Here is a 19,335-nt window from a genome sequence, read left to right as displayed (position 1 = left end):
CAAAGGTTTTAAATTCATATTCAATTATAATAAATTATTCTTTCAACTAAAAACAATATCCGAAAATAGTGAGGTCGGCCTCATAAGTTATACTCATCGGGTTACCCTTTTTAAAAGACCCGACTCTTAAAATTTTTTGGAGAATCAATCTAATATAATATATACATAATTTCAAATATATATTTACAAAAAAATCGACTCATTAAAATATCTTTATTTAATTAAATTATTCACGAAACCATTGAATGGAATGTATTAATGTCGAATGCAATAGCATGCATGGTTTCAATCAAACAGGTCAAAAAGATGGATCGAGTATTTAATGATTTCATTTATTGACTGAATAATCGGTTGGATGCACGTGACGTTGCACAAGATTTATGAAAATTATAATGAGACACCTTTTTCAATTAATAAATTAATTCGACGATAATGGGGGACTAGCCCAAGATAGGGAGAGATGGGTGGATCCTTGTAGTATACGGAGGTATCTAGCTATCAGGAAGTGTAAATAAGATTCTTTTTTTTTTATATTATATGTTTTTTTTAAATTTTTTTTAAAATAACATGTTTTTCAAATGTTATATATAGATGACGAGGAGCATGGATACTGAAATTTTTGTAGGTGAATGTGTATTCTTTGAATAGAAAAATTAACAATCTCTTCTGTTTTCTGACAGGTTCTTTTTATTGGGTAGAGAGATGACAAAGTCTGGAAATTGACAGAGTTTTTGCCATAGTAATTGCTGTTATACTTAGGTGGTGTAATGTTATATTTTTTTCCCCAGATTGCACTTTTGGGTAACTTCTCCCATTTTACACACACATATATATATATATCGTCTCAAAAAGTTTGTCCGATGAGTGATATAACTTCATTGATTTATGAATTAGTCTTTATTAGTTTCAATATGATATTTGTAACATCTACTTTTTTTAAAAAAAATATATATATGGTAGTGAAATTTTTAGTATGCTAAATTTGGGAATCTCTGTCATGCAAAGATAAATATTGAATTAAATTAATCTTTTAAAATGTATATCAGGTTAAAAACATTTGAGGGTAAATCCCTAATTTAAAAATAATATAAAATATTAAAACAACACAAAAATTTTTTGAAATGATCTGACAGATCAATTTTGTGATATGAGTATCTGACTCAAACCATGAATATATATAATTTTTCACTTTATTTATGGATCAAATCAATTTTTCTCACTCATATAAATTCGTGAAATCATTTTACAAGATACCGCTAAATTTGGAAATCTCTGTCATGCAAAGATAAATTATATATTGTTATTGGTATTATTAATATTTTTTATGTAGCTTTTTCCTTATTAATAATCACAATGTAATTAATTTATATTTATATTTATTAATAATCACAATGTAATTAAACAACCACAACCACAACCACAACCACAACCACATACACAACCACAACCATAAATTTGAGCAAATAAGTATAACCATCATCAAATAGTTATGCAAGATTCAAATAGAATATGGGGCTGTTTGAAATTCTAACACCTCCAAAATCATGTTTTACTAGAAACAAATGACAGCTTGTCTCATCCAAACTAATTAGATATGGTGGCGTTTGATAAACACAACATATTGCTTGACGAGATGATAATGCGGTTCTCAAAAGCCATCAGACAAAGGCCATGGTGGCGTTAAAAAAGAGGCTCATAGTACCTATTCAAAATCAAACTTAATCTTCTTCGGAACACCGTTGGCGCCAACCACCTGAAAAAAGTTCAGTCAAATCATTCAGTCTTTAAATCTAGAAATCAAACACTCGCGACACTATAAATTTATTCGATCAAAATATGGAATAGTTTCGAGGTAAAGCACAGGGCAGTAAACGTATGAGGATTTTATAATGTTCTCGTTTCAGTAAATTCTTACAATTTCCGGACACTCGTAATCAATACCAGCAGCCTCAATCCGCTTTCGTCTTTTCTTATCTCTTTTCAGTATTCCTGTCACCAATTTCTGCTGCTGTTCAAAAGTTTTCTCCTGGACGACGTAGGATTCAAAAATTAAGATTAAGAATTTCCGTATTATATGTAAGATTTGTGCTTTGACAAACTTTACATCAATCTTTCAACAAAATAGCATGATACGTTCAAATTAAGTTTATACCTTATCTTGACGTCTCCGTTCGATTTGAACCCAATCCAGGGGTTTGTTAGAGCGGTTCACGCCTTTCCATCTGAAATAGTCGAGTCACATTCAATTACCAATTCAACGAGCCTTTGAGATTTGCGTCTTTACCAGTATATAAAAGGATGTCTCGTTTAAGTGTTGACCCATAATCAGATAAGAATCATGCCCATGTTATCACATACTACAGGATAGATTATTCATTTATTCACGTCAAAATAAGATATCCCCAGGTATGAATGATTTCCAGAGGAAATTTCTTCCAACTTTAGCATCATTATAACCAGAAAAAGGGATGACTAGGCAATTGCATAACAAGAGGATTGCAATGGTAAAAAGTTATCACTCACATTTGTGGATGAACACGTTCCGGGGGAACAAGACTCACTTGTAACAAATGCTCGTACATTAAATAATTATGCATGCAATCTACAACAACTTTGGCAACCTGCAGTAGAGAACAAAAGAATGAAGACTCGGAGAATGAAAAAGCGCATCCTGAAGCAAGTAAGATTATAACATCTTTGCACAAATTCAACCTCAGGAGACTCAAACTCGATGAATCCAAAATGCTTTGATTTTCCGGTCTGTAATGCAAGATAGAAAAAGAAATCAATCATAGAATTCATAGGCTATGGGCATAAAATTTTCTCATTGATGACATACACATCAACATTTCCAACAAAGCTCAAAAACTGATGAAAAACTATCATAATGGACTCAAATTTTCAGACCCGCAAAATTAATTACAAAATACAGCAACAGAAAACACACCTTTCTATTCCTTGCAATTCTAAGCCGCTTGATAGAACCAAACTGCTTGAAGAAACCTGAAAATCGACACATACTTTATGGGAATACAACACAAAACAATAACCGCTAAACTAAATTCAAGAACTCGACAAATAACATCAGCCAAAAAACGAAAAACCGATACCTTCCATCTCATTCTCATAAAATCCATGCGGGATTCTCCCAATATACAATACGGTTGCTTTGTTCTCTTTATCTTCGATTTTCAGAATATCCCTCGCTGGACCACCCTCTAGCGGCTAATTTTTCCAAAAAAAAAAAGTTCAAAACATGTTCACAACCACCGACTTACTAATCCATCATAATAAATTAACAGGCAGTAGCATACCAGGAAATCACGTGTTTCTTTTTTCGAAGCAGAGATATCAGCAGAGGCCTTCTTCAAATTCTTGGCTATCATTCTCTTCTTAGCTTTTATCCCCATTTTTCTACAGACAAGCGTGGATATATTTGTTGATCGAATCTATGCCAAGAAACGAGCAGTTCATAACAACGAAAAGAATAATTAACCCTCTGTTTAGAGGCACAAGATTTCACGTTTGGAACACAGAATTCATATTTGAAGGGATTAGGCTATATTTTGTTTCATCCAAAACCGAACAAATCTGATGGGATTTGCATTACAAAGAACAAAAAACTTTCAATTAAACAAAAAATCATGACATGACATAACGAATTTTACCTCAAACTTCAACTTTCGCGTTCTTGATTCCACAAAATTTCTGCTACTCCAGATACTTCAACAGCCGAAGCAGACAGCTGCGGCCAAGAGACAGACTTAACCTATTTTACTTTTTATTTATTATTTATTATTTATTAATAATTTGTGTATCACCCATCCCTATAATGATGCCTGAAATACGTCGGCCCATTGGGCCAATTCACCAAAGATTTGGTTTGCTATCTACTCTCTTGTAGATCTTGTATGTTGGTCACTTATTTATTTATTTTATAACAACTGTGTGTTGGTTTATTATATAATAAAGAAAAAGAAAAATCTCAATTGAAGGTGTTGCTTATATTCATATTTACTTAAATAGTAAGATAATAATCAATAAAATGAGGGAATTATATTTTTTGGAAGAAAGATAACGTTTGATATTCAATTTTTTATACATGCTCGCCCGTCATCAACAAACAAGAAGCCGTCAGAGAGGCATATGATAGAGCTACCTACAAAATAACATTTTTATTGACATTTTTATCAGTAAAAGGACATATATAGAACAAAACACATTCACCAGTGTATCCAGCACGTTCCACTTCGAGCCTACGGCTAATCAACTCCTCAAATCTCAAAAGCAAAACTGGAATCTCCTGTGTTACATTTTTTTTTCTTTTTGATCCGTGTCCCTTGTCACATTAGCATTCTCCAAGAATTCACATGAGAAAAACAAGTCCTCCTCATGCTTAGGCTTAGTTAGAGTACAGGACGATCTGTCTTTGAAATCTTCCTCATGTTATCCATGTAAGATCTTGGAACGCACACCTTCAACTTATCAAAGAATGTGTCACACCGGGTATCAAAACACTCAATTCTCGATTTAGTGGCAACAAGAACAAGGTTTTCCTCATTTTCAACATCAATCTCATAAAACTCTTCAAACACTTCTTCAAACTCTCTAATCAACCTCCCATAAAACGACTTACTCGAAGGAATGATATTTATAACGACGACGCCGGTCTCATGGAGAATGGCTTTCGCAGCTAAAAGAACATACTTTTGCACAAACTCCATAGGCGGCGCATAACTTCCCATTGATGCATCACATGAATCCAGATCAACCATTATAACGTCGAACTTAAAAGCCCCATCCACTTTCCTCGCTAGATCACTAAGAAATTTGATCCCATCACCGACATGTAGATGGATCAGCTCATTGTTCCCCAGTCCAAAATGCCTCTTTGCAACTTCCGAGACCACAACATCTATTTCCACTCCAACAACCTCGAAATCCAACTTTTTACTCAAAAATCCAATCAATGCCCCTCCTCCCACCCCCAGACACAGAGCTTTCGGCCTAAATCCATCTTGAATCCGCTCTTCCAAACATGTGCTAATGACTGAAATGCCAGCCACCATGGGACTCAGATATGGATGGACCAGTACATCATCATCTAATTCAAACTCCATATCATGCAATTCTTCGCATAAAAACTCATTTTTCGGGCGAATTCTCATCTGGGTTTGTACCAAATTCGGCATTCTCTTAAACCTCAACCTCCTCCTAAATTCTCGAACAACGCTATCGTCATTCCTCAACTCAACGTTCTCTATCAGCATTTCGCCAACACAAGGGCCTTCACAAGTCTCCAAGATTGAACTTGTGACCACTTCATCTTCATATATCAAGAATGGTATCTCCGGAACTTCACCGTTATCAAGAAAAGCAGATTTGGGGGTCAGCGCCAATACCAGAGGGGAGACATTTGGTTGGACTGAGGAGGCGTGGCAGGGGTATGATTGTGAATCGGAAATCAGGATCAAACGTGAGAGAGGCGGGGAAGTTGGCGAAGAAAGGAGGAGGTGGAGGTGGCCGGAGAAAGTGGAGAAAATCCAATCTGATTCGCGGCCCTGTGGCACCCACATGGCTGCGGTGGTGGCGGCAGCGTCAAATCCATTGGCGTCGCTGATGGTCACGGCGGGTGAATCTAGGACGGCTATGCGGAGAAGATGGTGGCGGGAGGCATGAGAATTTGGGATTGTGAAGGTGATGTAGCGGGATGGTTCTATGGTTGCGAAGGTGGAGGGATGAATTGACATTTTGGTATAGATTTGTGCTGCTCTAGCAGATATTCTCGGAAATTATTACTTAAATATATTACAAAAAAAATTCTGGAGAGTTTTAATGTTTATAATGCTTGATTTATAAAAATTTATAAAAATTAGTGATTATATCTCTTATTTATAAAGTTTCCTATGATAAGGTAAAGTGTTAATGCTGTTTTTATTTTATTATATATTAACATGGAAAAACCTCTGTGAGACGGTTTCACGAGTCGTATTTTGTGAGACGGATCTTTTATTTGGATTATCCATGAAAAATTATTAATTTTTATGCTAAGAGTATTACTTTTTATTGTGAATATCGTATGGTTGACCCGTCTCACAGATAAAGATTCGTGAGACCGACTCACAAGAGACATGCTCTATTAATATAGTGTGAAAATTTTAATTTATGTATAAATATAAGTTTCATATAAATCTGAGGTGTATCAAAATTATGAAGAGATATGTAATTTTTAAAGTTAACAAATATAAAAATAAGTTTGATACAAATTCGAGAGAGGTAAATGTAATTTTTAAAATTAATTAAATTTTTTTGTTATGATAAATCCACAGCTATCGTTTCTATTTATTTGGATATCGATGAAGTGTCGGTCAATGATGTACAATTTTTCTATATTAATAGTTGAGTGATATTTCATCAATATTTATGCAAATGTGTATAATAAGGGTGTAGTATATCAAAATTATGTCACAGAGATGTAATTAATCTTATCGTTTATTTGCTACAGTTTTATGTTTTTCCGCGGGAAAAAGAGGCCAAACTTACGTAGAACGAATGGAAAAAGTCGGCAGACTCGGATACAAGCGAAACTCTTCGCGGAAAATTTCTCATATTTCCCGCGGACATTTCGTCATACCGATGCAGGTGCGGCGCACATCTTCAGTTTGCTTTGTTCAGCAATTTATTCTGCATCATTCGGGCATGTTTCCACTGTATAAGAACTCGGGATGAACTCCAAAAGAACGAATTCGAGCAGGTATTTACTTGATTTGTGGCTGGGTCCACTTCGTTCATGATGCTTTCAGAATGTTGGATGTTATCTATTTGCCTTATGTTCATATTTATGTTGACGGGTATCGGGTTTTGTGACCCGAATTTGAAACTGAGGTAAAAAAATAGCCAGGGTGATCAAAGAACAAGAGAAAAATGGGACTTCTTCAAGTCTGTGTTAGTTAACTTTATTTGAACAAAAATGTCCCACCTCGAATCTGTTCCTTATTTTACATCACGCACTATTGTTGGAGTGTTATAAACTAAGGCAGTTGTCTCCAAGACAAGCGCCTCAGCAATTACCTTGGGGTAATTGTCCATAGAGCCTCAATTTAACCAAAGTCTTTTACAAGTACAAGTTCACAAGTATGTTGGGTATGCAATAAAATTATCCAGACTTTATGAAAAAAAATCAGGACTTTCTAATTCTGTATAGGTGTGAATTCTTAGGATCGGTAATGCTGATAAAAATATTCTTGTATCTCAGTATTATCACTTGAAATAATGAAAGAAATACTGGTAGCTCCCGTAGCTGAACAACTGTGAATGGGCATTATGGCATCACAAGTTGTAACCGTGCTACGCTGTTTTCAAGTAGAACTTTTAGGAGTCACGGTTTTGGTTTTTGGTGGACTTGGTGGTATTACCTTTAAGGTGGTGTACAGAACTGCATATAGTTGTCATGGTAATGCGACGAGTTGCTGACAGTTACTGCCACCTCCTGAAATTCGACCCATCGAATTTCTCTGGTTTGTCAGTATGGTTCACCGGCATCGCAGTAGTAAGAGCATTGACCTTAGAATTATAGGGAGTGACCTTTGGCTCATTTGAGTCATTCGAACCACTAGGCATATCGAAACACATATTACGTAATGAATATTTCAAAAACCAAATATGTTTTAAGTTTGTTGGGGAAATGAGATAATATTCGAAATATTGATTATAGATGAACTGGTATTACAATTATAAATTACAATACAATTGATAATAAAATAAATTAGACTTTATATAATATTTTAACCAATGCATATTAATCATGCAAAGATAGAGTTAAAAGAAAATGAAACCAAACCGAGGTCTGTAATATGTTACAGTTTTCTTAAAACATATTCGTCTCCTCTTACGGTGTTCTGAGGTTCACTGTGGACGATTGTTTCCCAGGATACAACGGTGATACATGCAACAACTTAGCACAAAGTCTGATACAAGCAAACTGAACAATACCTGAACTTTATCACTGTTTAGAAGAAATAACAGTGACAGAAGTCGAGATAAGAAAAAATAAATTTTTGAAGTTATTTAAAGTTATTCAAGTTATTCTTTGAAAACGAGAAGGATATGCATATATATAAAAAAATTGATCTTTCAAAGTGTGCAAAAGTTATTTGACCTTTTAGAAAAACTATTATTTAACTTTTCAGAAAAGGTTATTTAACATTTCGAAAAACCAATTGTCATGTGATTTTTCAAAAAAATAAAGATTATTTGACCTTTTAGAAAGCAGAAGGTCATTTGGAACCACTTATATGCATATCATTTAATTAAAATTGATACGATCCAAAGCCTACTACACGAGCTAATTAATTTTCCATTCACTATAAAAAAATCCAGCACCTTTTTTTGTGAATGCAGTTCTATTTCTTAACATCCTTCTCCTGTTCCTTGTTCCCAATGAGTTTGTTGTTTTTGTTTTTTTCAATAAAAATCACCTCCAAGCCCCAAGGAATTGATTGTTTTGCAGCCAAGTTGCTATTTACTTGAAATGAATGAAGAAGGCGGTATATTTCTGGTGCACGATACCTAATCCAGACATAATTGTTCAAGGAAGAAACAATGGCTTATTTGCCACCAAAGAACTCTGACAAATATATTCATGTAATACCACTGTAAAGTACATTCAAAGATTACATCCTTTATTGTTACCTATACTGCCAACACATTTGTATTCTTGAAAATGGCTCAGTTGTGAGCGTAACATTAAAAAAATCTATGGAAAAATTGGAACTTTTTTATGGCCCCCTCTATCAACAGAGTGCTCATGCTCTCTATAAATAATGTGTCTGCCGCTCATGTTAACTTGCTACTCAGGTTAATGGGGAGAGGAGGAACAAACGAATGGGTAAATAATTTTGTTAGCTGTCATATCTTGTCCTATTTTTATCAGGTTTTCGTCTTTTCTTGGGGCAGCTACAGGTCACTAACTCTTATTTGTATCTTACCCCATAGCATACACTATCGTTGCTCATTAGGCTTAACCATCTTACTTGCAGGATGATGCAATCTGGAACTTAGCGGTCTTGGTGCTCTAGTTTTCTGGTCAAAACCTCTGACGCATACGAACCCTGAGATTCATTTCAAATGACATCTATCAGTGGAAAAATAAGGGTACTTGTCTGCATGGGAATATGAACAAGATGCTCATCAATATAGCAGAGACGTGTGGATACAGTATATACCTTTCCAGAAGCAGTACTGGATGCCTTCAGTTGTCAGGCCTGGAAAGCACCATGGTATTTCTGTAAGCCAGAATTTTTTTTATACTTCATTTATAATTTTATGAAATTTTATTCACCTTTGAATATAGTTGTGACAGAGGTCCCAAAGAACACAGTCCGTCTTGGCAGGTTCCATAACAAACTTCTTGAAACAACGATAGGATTCATACTGGATTCATGATCCGCGAAAACCTAAGCACGATTTATTGATATTTTATCTCCAATTTACAGAAATAATTCACTTTCATCTTAGCTAAGATAAATGCAGAATCCTCTTGTGCAGTTTGAACATTTCTCCATTCCTTTGGGGTGCAGTGTTACATACACAGAGCTCTTAAGGATCAGAATTCTGTTACCTCATTGACCTGGAAATATGTGCCATTGAGCGGGAAACTTCCTCTCATTGCTGTTCTGCAAGGTATCTAAAAGGAGGTAGGCGATTCAGTGAAAATAAACAGAAGAAAAGGGACCTAATGGCTTATAATTTTGTTTGATTATTGATGATTATTTCACATTTGTGCTCACCAGGATCGTGCCCCTAACTGTTTGGGCCTCTGCTTCTCTTGTGTTACTGCAAGAAAAGCATGTTTTCTTGTCGCACATGCTACCTCCTTCCTGAGATTCGCATTTACTTTCAGGAGGTTTAACTGAGTCTGATGTCTCACCTGGTTAAGATAAAGTTGATTTAGGTATGATAAAAGCTATTTTGGTAAGATGATTGAGTTATATTTTTTCTATCTCGATAATATGACTCGATCCTTTACTTTTGCTGAGGCTCATTTATTTTGTGTCCGTGTCTGTGTCTGTGTCGGTGAGAGGAGAAAGGGAGGGGGAAAAGTTGACCATAGTCTTATTACATAAGGATTATAAATCATATATCTAATTTTTAGCCTCTTATACCACTATACCAAGAAATGCTTTTGTATTTTCATGCAGGCATGATCGAACTTATCAAGTAATTAATTTTATACTAGGTACCTGGTGTCCATATAGCAAGAAGGTATGGACTTGGATCATCAGGTTCTCGTTTGTCCAGCTAAATGTTATAAAATTTATAGTCAGCAGGAGTCAAGCTGCATATGATCTTCAAAATTAAACCAAGACAAGAAATAACTAACCCCTTTCAGTATGGGATGTAAATCTGGGAGTTCATAGCTGCAGGATATGAATCATTAGTAACTGAAATTTATCCTTATAGTTTACACACTTACATCTAGAGCCCAAGATGCTTGGTGTGGTCGTGATGCTTAAGGGAGCAATGACTGTGCTGTTTTCTGAGTTCGTCACCTAATATATGATTAACTGGAACTATAAATCAGTCACCTCTCACTATTTTTAAGTAGAAGAAATGGACCTCTGAAATGTTTCGTAAGCTCTTTCTAATTTGATGGCTAAGTTTTAATTGAATTAGCTAGAACATTACATGAGATTTCATTTTTTGACTCAACGTAATTTTGCACGTCACGTATAACTTTCCTCTGCTAGATATCCTACAGTTTCATCCCTTTCTTATGTTTTAGCAAGAGACTATTACTTACACTTGATGCTCTGTCCGCAGTCGACTCACGTTCTTCAGTTTGGGCATTGGAATAGAAGCAAACTCTGGACTTAGAGCAACTAAGGCTTTGGACATGTCTCCTTGCATTTCCTTTTGTTCTAGGATAAAGCTCTGCAAATTTGATGTAAATTCTTCTATATTGAGCTTTATGACTGGGATTTCATCTGGATCCTCATAATATGCATCCTCTATGTCTCTTTCTGTCACTTCTATGGGTGGCTCTGGGGTTTTTGGTTCCTCAATGATCGGTTCACTGTTTCTCATTGAATCCATCCCTTTCTCCAAATTGTCCGTAGGTGGAGGAAGTGGCATAGGCTTCATTGTCATGCCCGACATTTGGTTAGCACTTGTTGTAGCGGATGAACAGACTACTTGTCTCCCCTCGGTCCCTGGAAGAGCGAGTCTTGCGCTGCCTCAAATGCATCCGCCAATTAATATTTAAAGGTTTAACCGACAAAATTAGCTTTCTTTCGTTGGAAAACTTCATGTAATCATTTGTTGTGCCTACGTTTGAGACATAGATGACTAACCTTGCATAAGCACTTGCAAAATGTCGGCAGTCGCCCCTCATTGGACATGCATTACAGTTTGGGTCTCTCTTTGTGCAGAAAACCTGTATTCAAAAGTTAAGAAAACAATCTTTTATAAGACATGTTTCAGTTAGCTTGTATTATGATCACCAAGTGGATCTGGCAATCAATTGTGATAGATAGGATCTCACCTTTCCAAATGTTATCATTTGGTAATGCAGCTCGTACCTGTGATTCCACGGCCAAAAATCAGTGGATCATTTTGAGTTGCCAAATACAGGCATGAAGTCCTTCTAATTTGATAAGTTATTAAGCTTAGTAAACTTACAAGGTTTCTTGATCCAGATGGCAGAGTCTGGGCCAAAGATATTTCTGGATTGATTCCAAAACTGGATATCTGCATAGAAACACATTTAGTTTCTGCAACAGTTCACAAGCTCTTACACTGATTGCTTAATATTTACTTACAGTTCAAGGAGATGCAATTGGAGTGACTCAGGAAGAGGTCGAAGAGGAACCCAACCAAGTCGCACAGCAATGCGTCCAACATTTGTGTCAACCTAACATGAAGAAGTCAGAAGAATATTTCTTTCGTTTTCCCTCTATACATGATCTGTACAGGCAACTGCACTTACTGGAAAAGCGACATTATGAAGTGTTAATAAGCGTACACATTCCACACTCTTTAAGCCCAATCCTCGTATACTTAATAGATAATCCCTGCAGGAGAAATTTTTGTCCAAGTGAGAATATAGTTATTTTTAGAAAAAAAATCGGCATGCCTGCTGCTATGTATTTTTCGAGATGGATGATCCGACAAGATTTTCCAAGGAGACTTACTTGACTTTGTCTGGCTGAACATCTCTCAGCCATTCAAGGTCAATTCTTTCATGCTCTTGAACGAGTCGATTGAGAAAATCCTGCAGAATGCCCAACAAATGCAGATTGCATTGAAGTATGAGGTGCACCTTACTATTAATTGTTTTAATATTCCAATAAATACCTTAATTCGCTCTGCTAGCATGTTGTTCATTCCCCTTTCCTTGATTGTTTCAGCTATCTCAAGAACATCAGCATTTCGTATTGCTTCATAATCTATGGAGTCCATTGCGTCTTCGCTTCTGGCTCTCATTCCAGTCTCTGATTGCACCTTCTTTCTTAAGGCATCCCAGTTAAATGAGCCCGTCTTTTCCTTCTCAACCTTTTGCTTGCTTACATGTGAAATTTTGGTGCCAATCTTACTGGATGGAGGACCGTTCGAGGAATGTACTTGTCTCATTTCTGATGGTTCAGGTGTTATATTTTCGGAGTGCTTCTGATTATCTGCAACAAAATTCACCATCATCAAAATTTTCAGATAAAGAAAGTAATGTGGATTTATTCTATAAATTACCAATTGACGGTTTACTGGACACTTCAGCCTGTCTAGTGGGGTCCGTCAGAAACATGTGTTCTTGCTGAAAGGCCTCCTGGGTTCCATCTTTCCTATAATTGACAACATGTTGGTCTTTTCTGCTCCGAGAACATGCTGATGCATAAGTTTGTTGTTCAAAATGTTCATTCAAAATGCCATTGTCCACTGTTGATGGCTGTAATTTTGGTTTTCCTGTCTGTTGAGTGATAAAATTCTTTTCAACATTCTGTCCTGAAATATAATGTCTGTTTTCTACACATGTTCTATTAGTAAGATTAGCATCTGTTGAAGCCATAGAAGATATGCTTCCTTTTTCAGATGTGAGAATGTCCCCTTCCAATTTTTCCAAACCTTTTGGCATGTTTGGCCAGGAACTAGTGGGCAGGGTAGCAGGTCTCTGATAACGCGGCACATTGGAAGCAAATGAATGAGTGCATGCATTTTCACTGCTGGTCAGCTGAGGAAATTGTCCGTTCATTGGGTTTTCAAGTTGCTGGTGACCAGGCACGGGTCTTGTACTTGGAAATGAACTTCCATTGACTTGTAACTGACACTGCTGGAATGCAGCAATTCTTTCAGCCTGCTCATGAAAACTTGAAGGACCATGGTTTCTGCTGAAATTTCCCCCAGTTATTTGATCTTCTGCTTCTGAATTTGATCCTGAACTGGATCTGATATCTTCAGAGGCTTGAATAATAACAGATTCTGAAGAACTTTGCGATGAAATCATGTCTTCCTCAATTTTTCTGGTCTGGTCATTTAATATATAGGTTCCTCTGGTTGTGTGAATTTCTGCCCCGCATTCAGATGATTCACTGGAAGTCACAGAGCTGGGGTTATACAATGGTTCCCTTGTCATTCTATGATCATAAAACGTTGTCCCATCTGGATATGTTATGCGAACTTTTTGTCGTTCAATCAGTGAACTTTGTCCATTTTGGCTGCATGATTCTCTTATGGCTGTTGGTTTTATTGGGAACTTGGCTGCTAGATGCATGAAAGCAGAACTGCAAGCAAAGAAAGACATTATTAAATGTGATTAGCTCCTGTTATCTTGTAAGGCGCTGAAGCTTTTGTCTAGGAATTTTATTTTACCTTGAAAGATGATCTGAAACATTTTGTGTGAGGAACACTCCTATCACCGAGTCAACAACTGATCCTTTCCATTTGGAAAATCGCCTGTCTCCTGTGAAGATGCAATTTATTCAAGGTTATACCACTGGATTCGTACTGTACGAATCTGTCCAATAAGGTAAATCAAACAATATTTTGGCTCTTGTAGGGTGACTTTCTCGTCAATTTTTTATTTTGTTTTACGTAATAAAACTTGAAGATTAGTGTGTGATTTACAATTTATTTTGTTGGGCGTATTTTTTGTACTTGGTAAAAATGGTTGTTTGACCTAAACAAAAACTTACATTAGACACCAACAACAAGAGTATGTGTTAACTCTTGATACATGGTTTTGGAAACTCTGTGATCTCGATTCTCGGAGGTTTGTGACCTAATTCTAGTTACTCTATCAAACTATTAAGTGTAATATTAGTTCCTCATATAGTTTTTTTTTGGTTTGTTACTGGTGGTCACCAACATAAAATATTATTTTTATACTCCAGATACAACAGGGATAACCTGGACTACCTCCCCGCCCTCCACCCTACTTTCTCATTTTCCATAATATCCAAATAGTTGGGAATTCGTTATTTTTTCTAGTCATGCATGCTTTTGGTATAAACAATAAATGTCTATTACTTAATGCTCTTATGAAACATTGTGATTTCTAAACCTAAAATGTAAAAAAAAAAAAAGAGTTGGATTCTTTATGGTGAGTTTTAGTGTTTTGACAATTAATCAAAATCATCGTATGTTATATTACTTATGCATTAACATTTATAATGATGCAGTGGTTTGGAAGCTAATACCTTGAACTAGATGCATCCTTGCGATGAATGAGTCTGCTCGATTACAGAGGACTTTTCTTTCTTTCTCCCACCATTGTTGTCTATCGTCCCCCAATGTTTCTGGACTTTCACTTCCTTCCTTACCCATTAAAATGTTCCACAGCCTATTTGTCTCTGGATCAAGATCCACTTTAGGTCGCGGCCGGCGCTTTTTGATCAGATCAAATGCCTCATAAGAAACTATAGCACCATCTCCTCTATATGGAACAAGCGCACTTCGCTCTTCCCGACCAATTTCCTTGCCACTGCTATTGATGTTTAGACCTTTCATACGGTCTATGATATAATCAACTGAAGATGAATTTCTCAACAGTTCTTTTGACCCTGCTCAGCAAAATAATAGTTTTAGTTTAAAGAGCATGTTCAGCTTTAGTTATGGGGATGACTTACCAAAAGATGAATACCTTTTAGTGTCTTAGGCGGACGTCCACGACCTCTTGAGTGTGTGATCAATTGCGGCAACACTTTATTTATACCGGACAATTTGTCCGATGTTTGTCCAGCAATCTGTCTCTTGATTGACACACGAGCATGAGAATTTACTACATTTCCTAGACTAGTAGGATCACTTTCGGATGCAGACTCCAGATTCCAGTTAGTGACTGTAGCAAAAGAATTGGTGCTTTGTGCTTGAGTGAGGTGATCGAATGTTTTCTGTGCCTTTTCTTTCGCATGAAAATGAGGTGAAGTATGTTGCTGCTGAAACTTGCCTTCGAAATCTTTGGACTTCATGTACCAGTCACAACGGACCTTGTTGAATTCATCGTTTTGATATCTGGAGGTGCACTGTCCTTTAATGTCAGAATTTGGTAATCCATCATTCAGGTGAATTGCGGAGCTCTGTGTATGGAGACTCTTACACTTTGTGTCCATTTGTCCTGTGTAATCTTCAACAGTTGTAATCCTAGAAGACATGCTGGATGTGGTTCCATGAATTATGCCTTCGATCCTCCTTTTTTTCATAGTCTCTGAAACATTTAGACATATTTTGCTGCTATCACTTCCAGCATGACTCATGTTAGAAAACCACAATTGAGATCCCATCAAGGTGACAGCTTGAGGTTGTCTTAGCACAGTGTGGGAATAATCTCTTTTGCATCCCTGACTCTCTTTGGCAGGCACCAAATCTTCCAAAAGTTGAGTCTTAGTATGAAGGTTCGGTTGCCTCATTCTGTCTAGGTTTGGTTCATTGGAATTTGCCTCGATGACAAGCTGAACGAGGTCTCCACTAGTAAGTTGATGCAATTGACTGTGTCTGTTTTGGCCAACATTTTGGTTGGCATTAGCATTTCGCGCATTCAAACTCCTTGCTATGACATTCAAAGTATGGCCCTTTGAGGCAGATGGTGAAGGTGTAGACGGAAGCGGCAACAAATCTGGAGTTGGGATATGATTTACTGATTGGACAAGATCGTATAAATTCTCTTTTGCATGTTGTGTAGATTTGGCTGCCTTGTTCAATTCTGTGACCCATTCTGTATTAGGAGAATCCAAGTTCAAATTTATCGGAACCTTGCTTCTTTCTTCATTCTCTGTCTGGTTACCAACTTCCGTTGCCTGGCTGTCCTTTTCTACTCCATTTTCTAAGTTAAAGTTCAGTACTCTCCTGCATGATTTTACTGCGGACCCAACGTTGGATCCTTCAACATCCTTTGCAACATTAGTTAATGGAGTTGTTGAAGTTCCGGTGTCCTTTTTGCGCACATACTTTCTTTTTTCGGAGGGATTTTTATCGGCAGCTCTATTCCTTGAAGCAGCAGACTTGGGAGTTCTTTTGGGTTTTCCTTCCACTATTACTTTTGGTCGATGTTTTTTCCTTTTGGGTGGTCTTTGCTGCGGCGTCTTGTTCAGATCAATTTCTCCATTTCCACCATCGGAATGAATCTTTTCATTAGGTGGTGTCAAAATGACTGTAGATGATGTGTCCGGATTGCTGCCCAATTCATCATGCTTTCTCTCAATTATTTCAGAAGGCTGACTGCAGACAGCGCCATCTTTCTTATGTTTTTCTGGAGTCAAGCAGTCGTCTGCAAAGAACTTTGGTACTTGCATGGGCTGGTTGTTTTTCATCTGCTTTTGCAGATCTGGGGTTACTGGCTGGAACTGAAAGGGCATGGTTCCACCTGAGGATGCTCCTTTTAATCTTTGAGATAAGTTCAGGTTATGGTCAGAATGGTAAGGGACTGGAAATGTATCTGCCAAAATGAAGCATTCTAATTGTTAACTTTATTTTTTAAGTTTAAAAAACAGTAAATACATTTCTGCATGAAGTGGATAGATTTTTTTGGTGCTTCAAAAATTGAAATTAGAAGGCGAGGGTCATATAGTTCATACACAGTCGTAGAGTGAGAGATGCTCTGCTAAAGGTAACAAAAGAAATATTGTCTTGTCATTTGAAACAGATGCACAGTTATTGGCTAAGAATTCGGAAACATAAACTGTCAGACTAAGATTAGCTAATTCAAACAAAAGACTATGCTCAGAGCATTTATATAACTTATAATTTACTTACTGGTAGAAATTTGTTGAAGGTTGTGACCACCAAAATGCCAATTTTCATTCAAGATGTGATTTTGCAGGAGTATTGAACTGCTCGAACCATGCATCTTCCCATTGTTTCTGACCAGCGAATGTTGATTGATAATGGTGGAGTTGCCCATAATACTTGCTGGTTTGTTAGGTGGGCCATTTGTTAGAGTGGTGTATGGATGTTTATTTGTTCCCATTAATTCTGCCAGAGAATCAACTTTCTGAGGAAGAACGTCTAAATTCTGCACGTAAGCACCATATTGATTCAAGATTCTGATATTCTCAACTGGTGCAACATCTCTAAGACTATGCTCCAGCTCCCATCGGTTCTGCCCTACAAAACTGGTGGGATTCAAATCCCGAGGAATCCTATTACAAGTCTCAACAAAGGTAAGATCTTGCATGTTGTACTCCTGATTCAAATCTATAAAACTGGTTCCACTTAAATTCGGGGGCAACCCATTGCAGGTTTCTATGGGAGTAACATTTTGACTAAGTTCCCCACAATTTACCCCTACATGACTACATGGATTGAATCCTGGAGGCAGCTGATTGCTAGTTTCATCCTGCAGGAGGCCGGTGTAAATTCCCAGCAAATCGCTCCAACTTTCTGCTCCCATCAGATTCTGCTGCATTTCAGCAGCAACATGACTTGATCTGTGCACAACCGGCTTTTCTGGTGTTGGAGGAACCCAAATCTCTCCACTTTTCACAACTTTGTTTTCAAGGGGAATTGGCATTCCCCTTCCCACGTTCATACTGGAACTTGCTGGTTCGGTTTTCGAAGACACTTACCTAATCTGTTTTGTATATTTGTGACACATATAGCGTCCCCACCTGAAATCCAAACCAATTTATCACAAAAACACGCAGCAAAACAACTGATTTTGAAGATTCACATGTGGAAAGAATGCATATCCTCAAATCAAGATCAATTCAATAAATGCCATCTAATTCAGTTCCAAAAATCACATCTTTTCCTCTTTAAATGCTTAATTACATGCGTGTATATGTATGCTCCGACTATGCAATTTCCGGGTTTTCCAGACCCAGCTAGCTGAATTAGCTTTATTAGCAAATGCACGTTTAAATTAAAATCAAAATACCAAAAAAACAATAATATAAACTCAAGATAGAAAAATCGAATCAAAACCAGGAAATCAGATGCCTCCATAATTGGAGAAGCAGAGAATAAATTGCAAGATTTAATTCTGAAATTAAAACATACCACGGTGTAAAAATCTGAGTAATAATTCTCCCAGGTGATTCTGAGTAAAAATGCAATCACGCACTGATACTGGTTCTTACACCCAATATTAAAGCACGAAAAATTAATTAAAAATGTGACACAAGAATTTAGAAGAAAAAAAAAATCAAAATTTTATTACATATAATTAAACCCCATCGATCTCTCTATATATCCATGAATATGTCTGTGTGTGTATTACCGGAGTCAATGCCGGAGAGCCAAGTCAGCTTTCGTTACAAGGAGAGTTTTAGACAGAGAGAGATACAAGAGAACATAGAGAGAGAAAGTAATAAAAACTAATAAACAAAAGCTACAACAGTGAGGTATCCTCTATTTTTAAGGAAAAAACAAAGAAATGTGGTTAGGCAGGAAGGTTGAGCAAATTTTCATTTTGCAGAGGGCAGTCAAGCTTTGCTTATGGCCAAAATCAAGCTTTGCTTAATTCTGAAAACTTCGATTACAGTACAGATCTTCGTTGCTATCGAAAGTAATATAATTTCTCGGTTTTATTAATCGTCAAATCTCTACGAGATTTGGGTAACTTTGACGACAATTTTTATTAAAGTTTTCCGTATTTTATGACCGAAGATAATGAGAATCGTACCACTTTCTCAAAACGAGGGAAAGAAAGAAATGTGGTTAGACAGTAAGGTTGAGCAAATTTTCATTTTTAGAGGACAGTCAAGCTTTACTTATGACCAAAATCAAGTTTTGCTTAATTGTGAAAACTTCGATTATAGTACAGATCTTCGTTGCTATCGAAAGTAATATTAATTTTCGGTTTTATTAATCGTCAAATCTCTACGAGATTTCGGTAACTATGACGACAAT

At 36.7% G+C, this 19,335-nt stretch overlaps 3 protein-coding genes and 1 long non-coding RNA gene across 7 annotated transcripts; 1 reads left to right on the top strand and 3 right to left on the bottom strand.

The window, feature by feature from the left end:
- Positions 1–1,478: 1,478 nt before the first annotated feature.
- On the bottom strand, positions 1,479–3,796 carry LOC140990097 (uncharacterized RNA-binding protein C1827.05c). 2 transcript variants are annotated; one of them, XM_073459676.1, is made up of 9 exons: positions 3,669–3,796; positions 3,315–3,414; positions 3,111–3,225; positions 2,948–3,003; positions 2,713–2,760; positions 2,524–2,621; positions 2,153–2,222; positions 1,916–2,026; positions 1,479–1,753 (listed from the first exon to the last, which is right to left on the bottom strand). In XM_073459676.1, the coding sequence occupies exons 2-9, from the start codon at positions 3,408–3,410 to the stop codon at positions 1,703–1,705; spliced, it is 645 nt and encodes a 214-aa protein (XP_073315777.1). In that variant the 5' UTR covers positions 3,411–3,414; positions 3,669–3,796; the 3' UTR covers positions 1,479–1,702. The 2 variants fall into 2 exon arrangements, with proteins under 2 accessions (XP_073315777.1, XP_073315776.1); XM_073459675.1 differs by having other exon boundaries at positions 3,315–3,449; positions 3,669–3,788.
- Positions 3,797–4,060: 264 nt separating this feature from the next.
- Positions 4,061–5,796, bottom strand: LOC140989326 (uncharacterized). The gene has a single exon (XM_073458520.1). It carries the CDS (start codon positions 5,748–5,750, stop codon positions 4,407–4,409), a length of 1,344 nt encoding a protein of 447 aa, XP_073314621.1. The 5' UTR covers positions 5,751–5,796; the 3' UTR covers positions 4,061–4,406.
- A 2,829-nt stretch (positions 5,797–8,625) lies between these two features.
- Positions 8,626–18,902, bottom strand: LOC140989843 (transcriptional activator DEMETER-like). 2 transcript variants are annotated; one of them, XM_073459295.1, is made up of 22 exons: positions 18,704–18,902; positions 18,484–18,558; positions 17,239–18,092; positions 15,131–16,921; positions 14,688–15,050; positions 13,861–13,951; positions 12,745–13,772; positions 12,355–12,674; positions 12,192–12,271; positions 11,987–12,071; positions 11,820–11,911; positions 11,680–11,748; positions 11,543–11,579; positions 11,352–11,434; positions 10,802–11,230; positions 10,382–10,418; positions 10,242–10,299; positions 9,789–9,928; positions 9,620–9,685; positions 9,341–9,455; positions 9,225–9,263; positions 8,626–9,110 (listed from the first exon to the last, which is right to left on the bottom strand). In XM_073459295.1, the coding sequence occupies exons 3-22, from the start codon at positions 18,011–18,013 to the stop codon at positions 9,001–9,003; spliced, it is 5,808 nt and encodes a 1,935-aa protein (XP_073315396.1). In that variant the 5' UTR covers positions 18,014–18,092; positions 18,484–18,558; positions 18,704–18,902; the 3' UTR covers positions 8,626–9,000. The 2 variants fall into 2 exon arrangements, with proteins under 2 accessions (XP_073315396.1, XP_073315395.1); XM_073459294.1 differs by lacking the exon at positions 18,484–18,558.
- LOC140989844 (uncharacterized) lies at positions 9,106–12,544 on the top strand. 2 transcript variants are annotated; one of them, XR_012177582.1, is made up of 5 exons: positions 9,106–9,286; positions 9,579–9,695; positions 9,792–9,952; positions 11,822–12,313; positions 12,408–12,544. It is a non-coding gene; the product is annotated as an uncharacterized lncRNA (long non-coding RNA). The 2 variants fall into 2 exon arrangements; XR_012177583.1 differs by having other exon boundaries at positions 9,547–9,695.
- Positions 18,903–19,335: the final 433 nt, after the last annotated feature.

Source organism: Primulina huaijiensis, chromosome 12, assembly GCF_012295235.1.
Source record: "Primulina huaijiensis isolate GDHJ02 chromosome 12, ASM1229523v2, whole genome shotgun sequence".
Taxonomy (NCBI): Eukaryota; Viridiplantae; Streptophyta; class Magnoliopsida; order Lamiales; family Gesneriaceae; genus Primulina; species Primulina huaijiensis.
Note: the sequence above shows the minus strand (reverse complement) of the source record. Positions and strands in the feature narration are given on the sequence as shown.

Excerpts from the sequence above, each read along its gene's own strand:
- LOC140989843 (XM_073459295.1), bottom strand. The coding sequence starts at position 18,013 with ATGAACGTGGGAAGGGGAATGCCAATTCCCCTTGAAAACAAAGTTGTG. Across the intron at positions 11,580-11,679 it reads CATCTGGATCAAGAAACCTT|GTACGAGCTGCATTACCAAA; the intron begins GTAAGTTTACTA and ends GTGGAATCACAG. Across the intron at positions 9,456-9,619 it reads CATATTTCCAGGTCAATGAG|GTTTTCGCGGATCATGAATC; the intron begins GTAACAGAATTC and ends AATCGTGCTTAG.
- LOC140989326 (XM_073458520.1), bottom strand. The coding sequence starts at position 5,750 with ATGTCAATTCATCCCTCCACCTTCGCAACCATAGAACCATCCCGCTAC.
- LOC140990097 (XM_073459676.1), bottom strand. The coding sequence starts at position 3,410 with ATGGGGATAAAAGCTAAGAAGAGAATGATAGCCAAGAATTTGAAGAAG. Across the intron at positions 3,004-3,110 it reads TTATGAGAATGAGATGGAAG|GTTTCTTCAAGCAGTTTGGT; the intron begins GTATCGGTTTTT and ends GTCGATTTTCAG. Across the intron at positions 1,754-1,915 it reads ATTACGAGTGTCCGGAAATT|GTGGTTGGCGCCAACGGTGT; the intron begins GTAAGAATTTAC and ends AACTTTTTTCAG.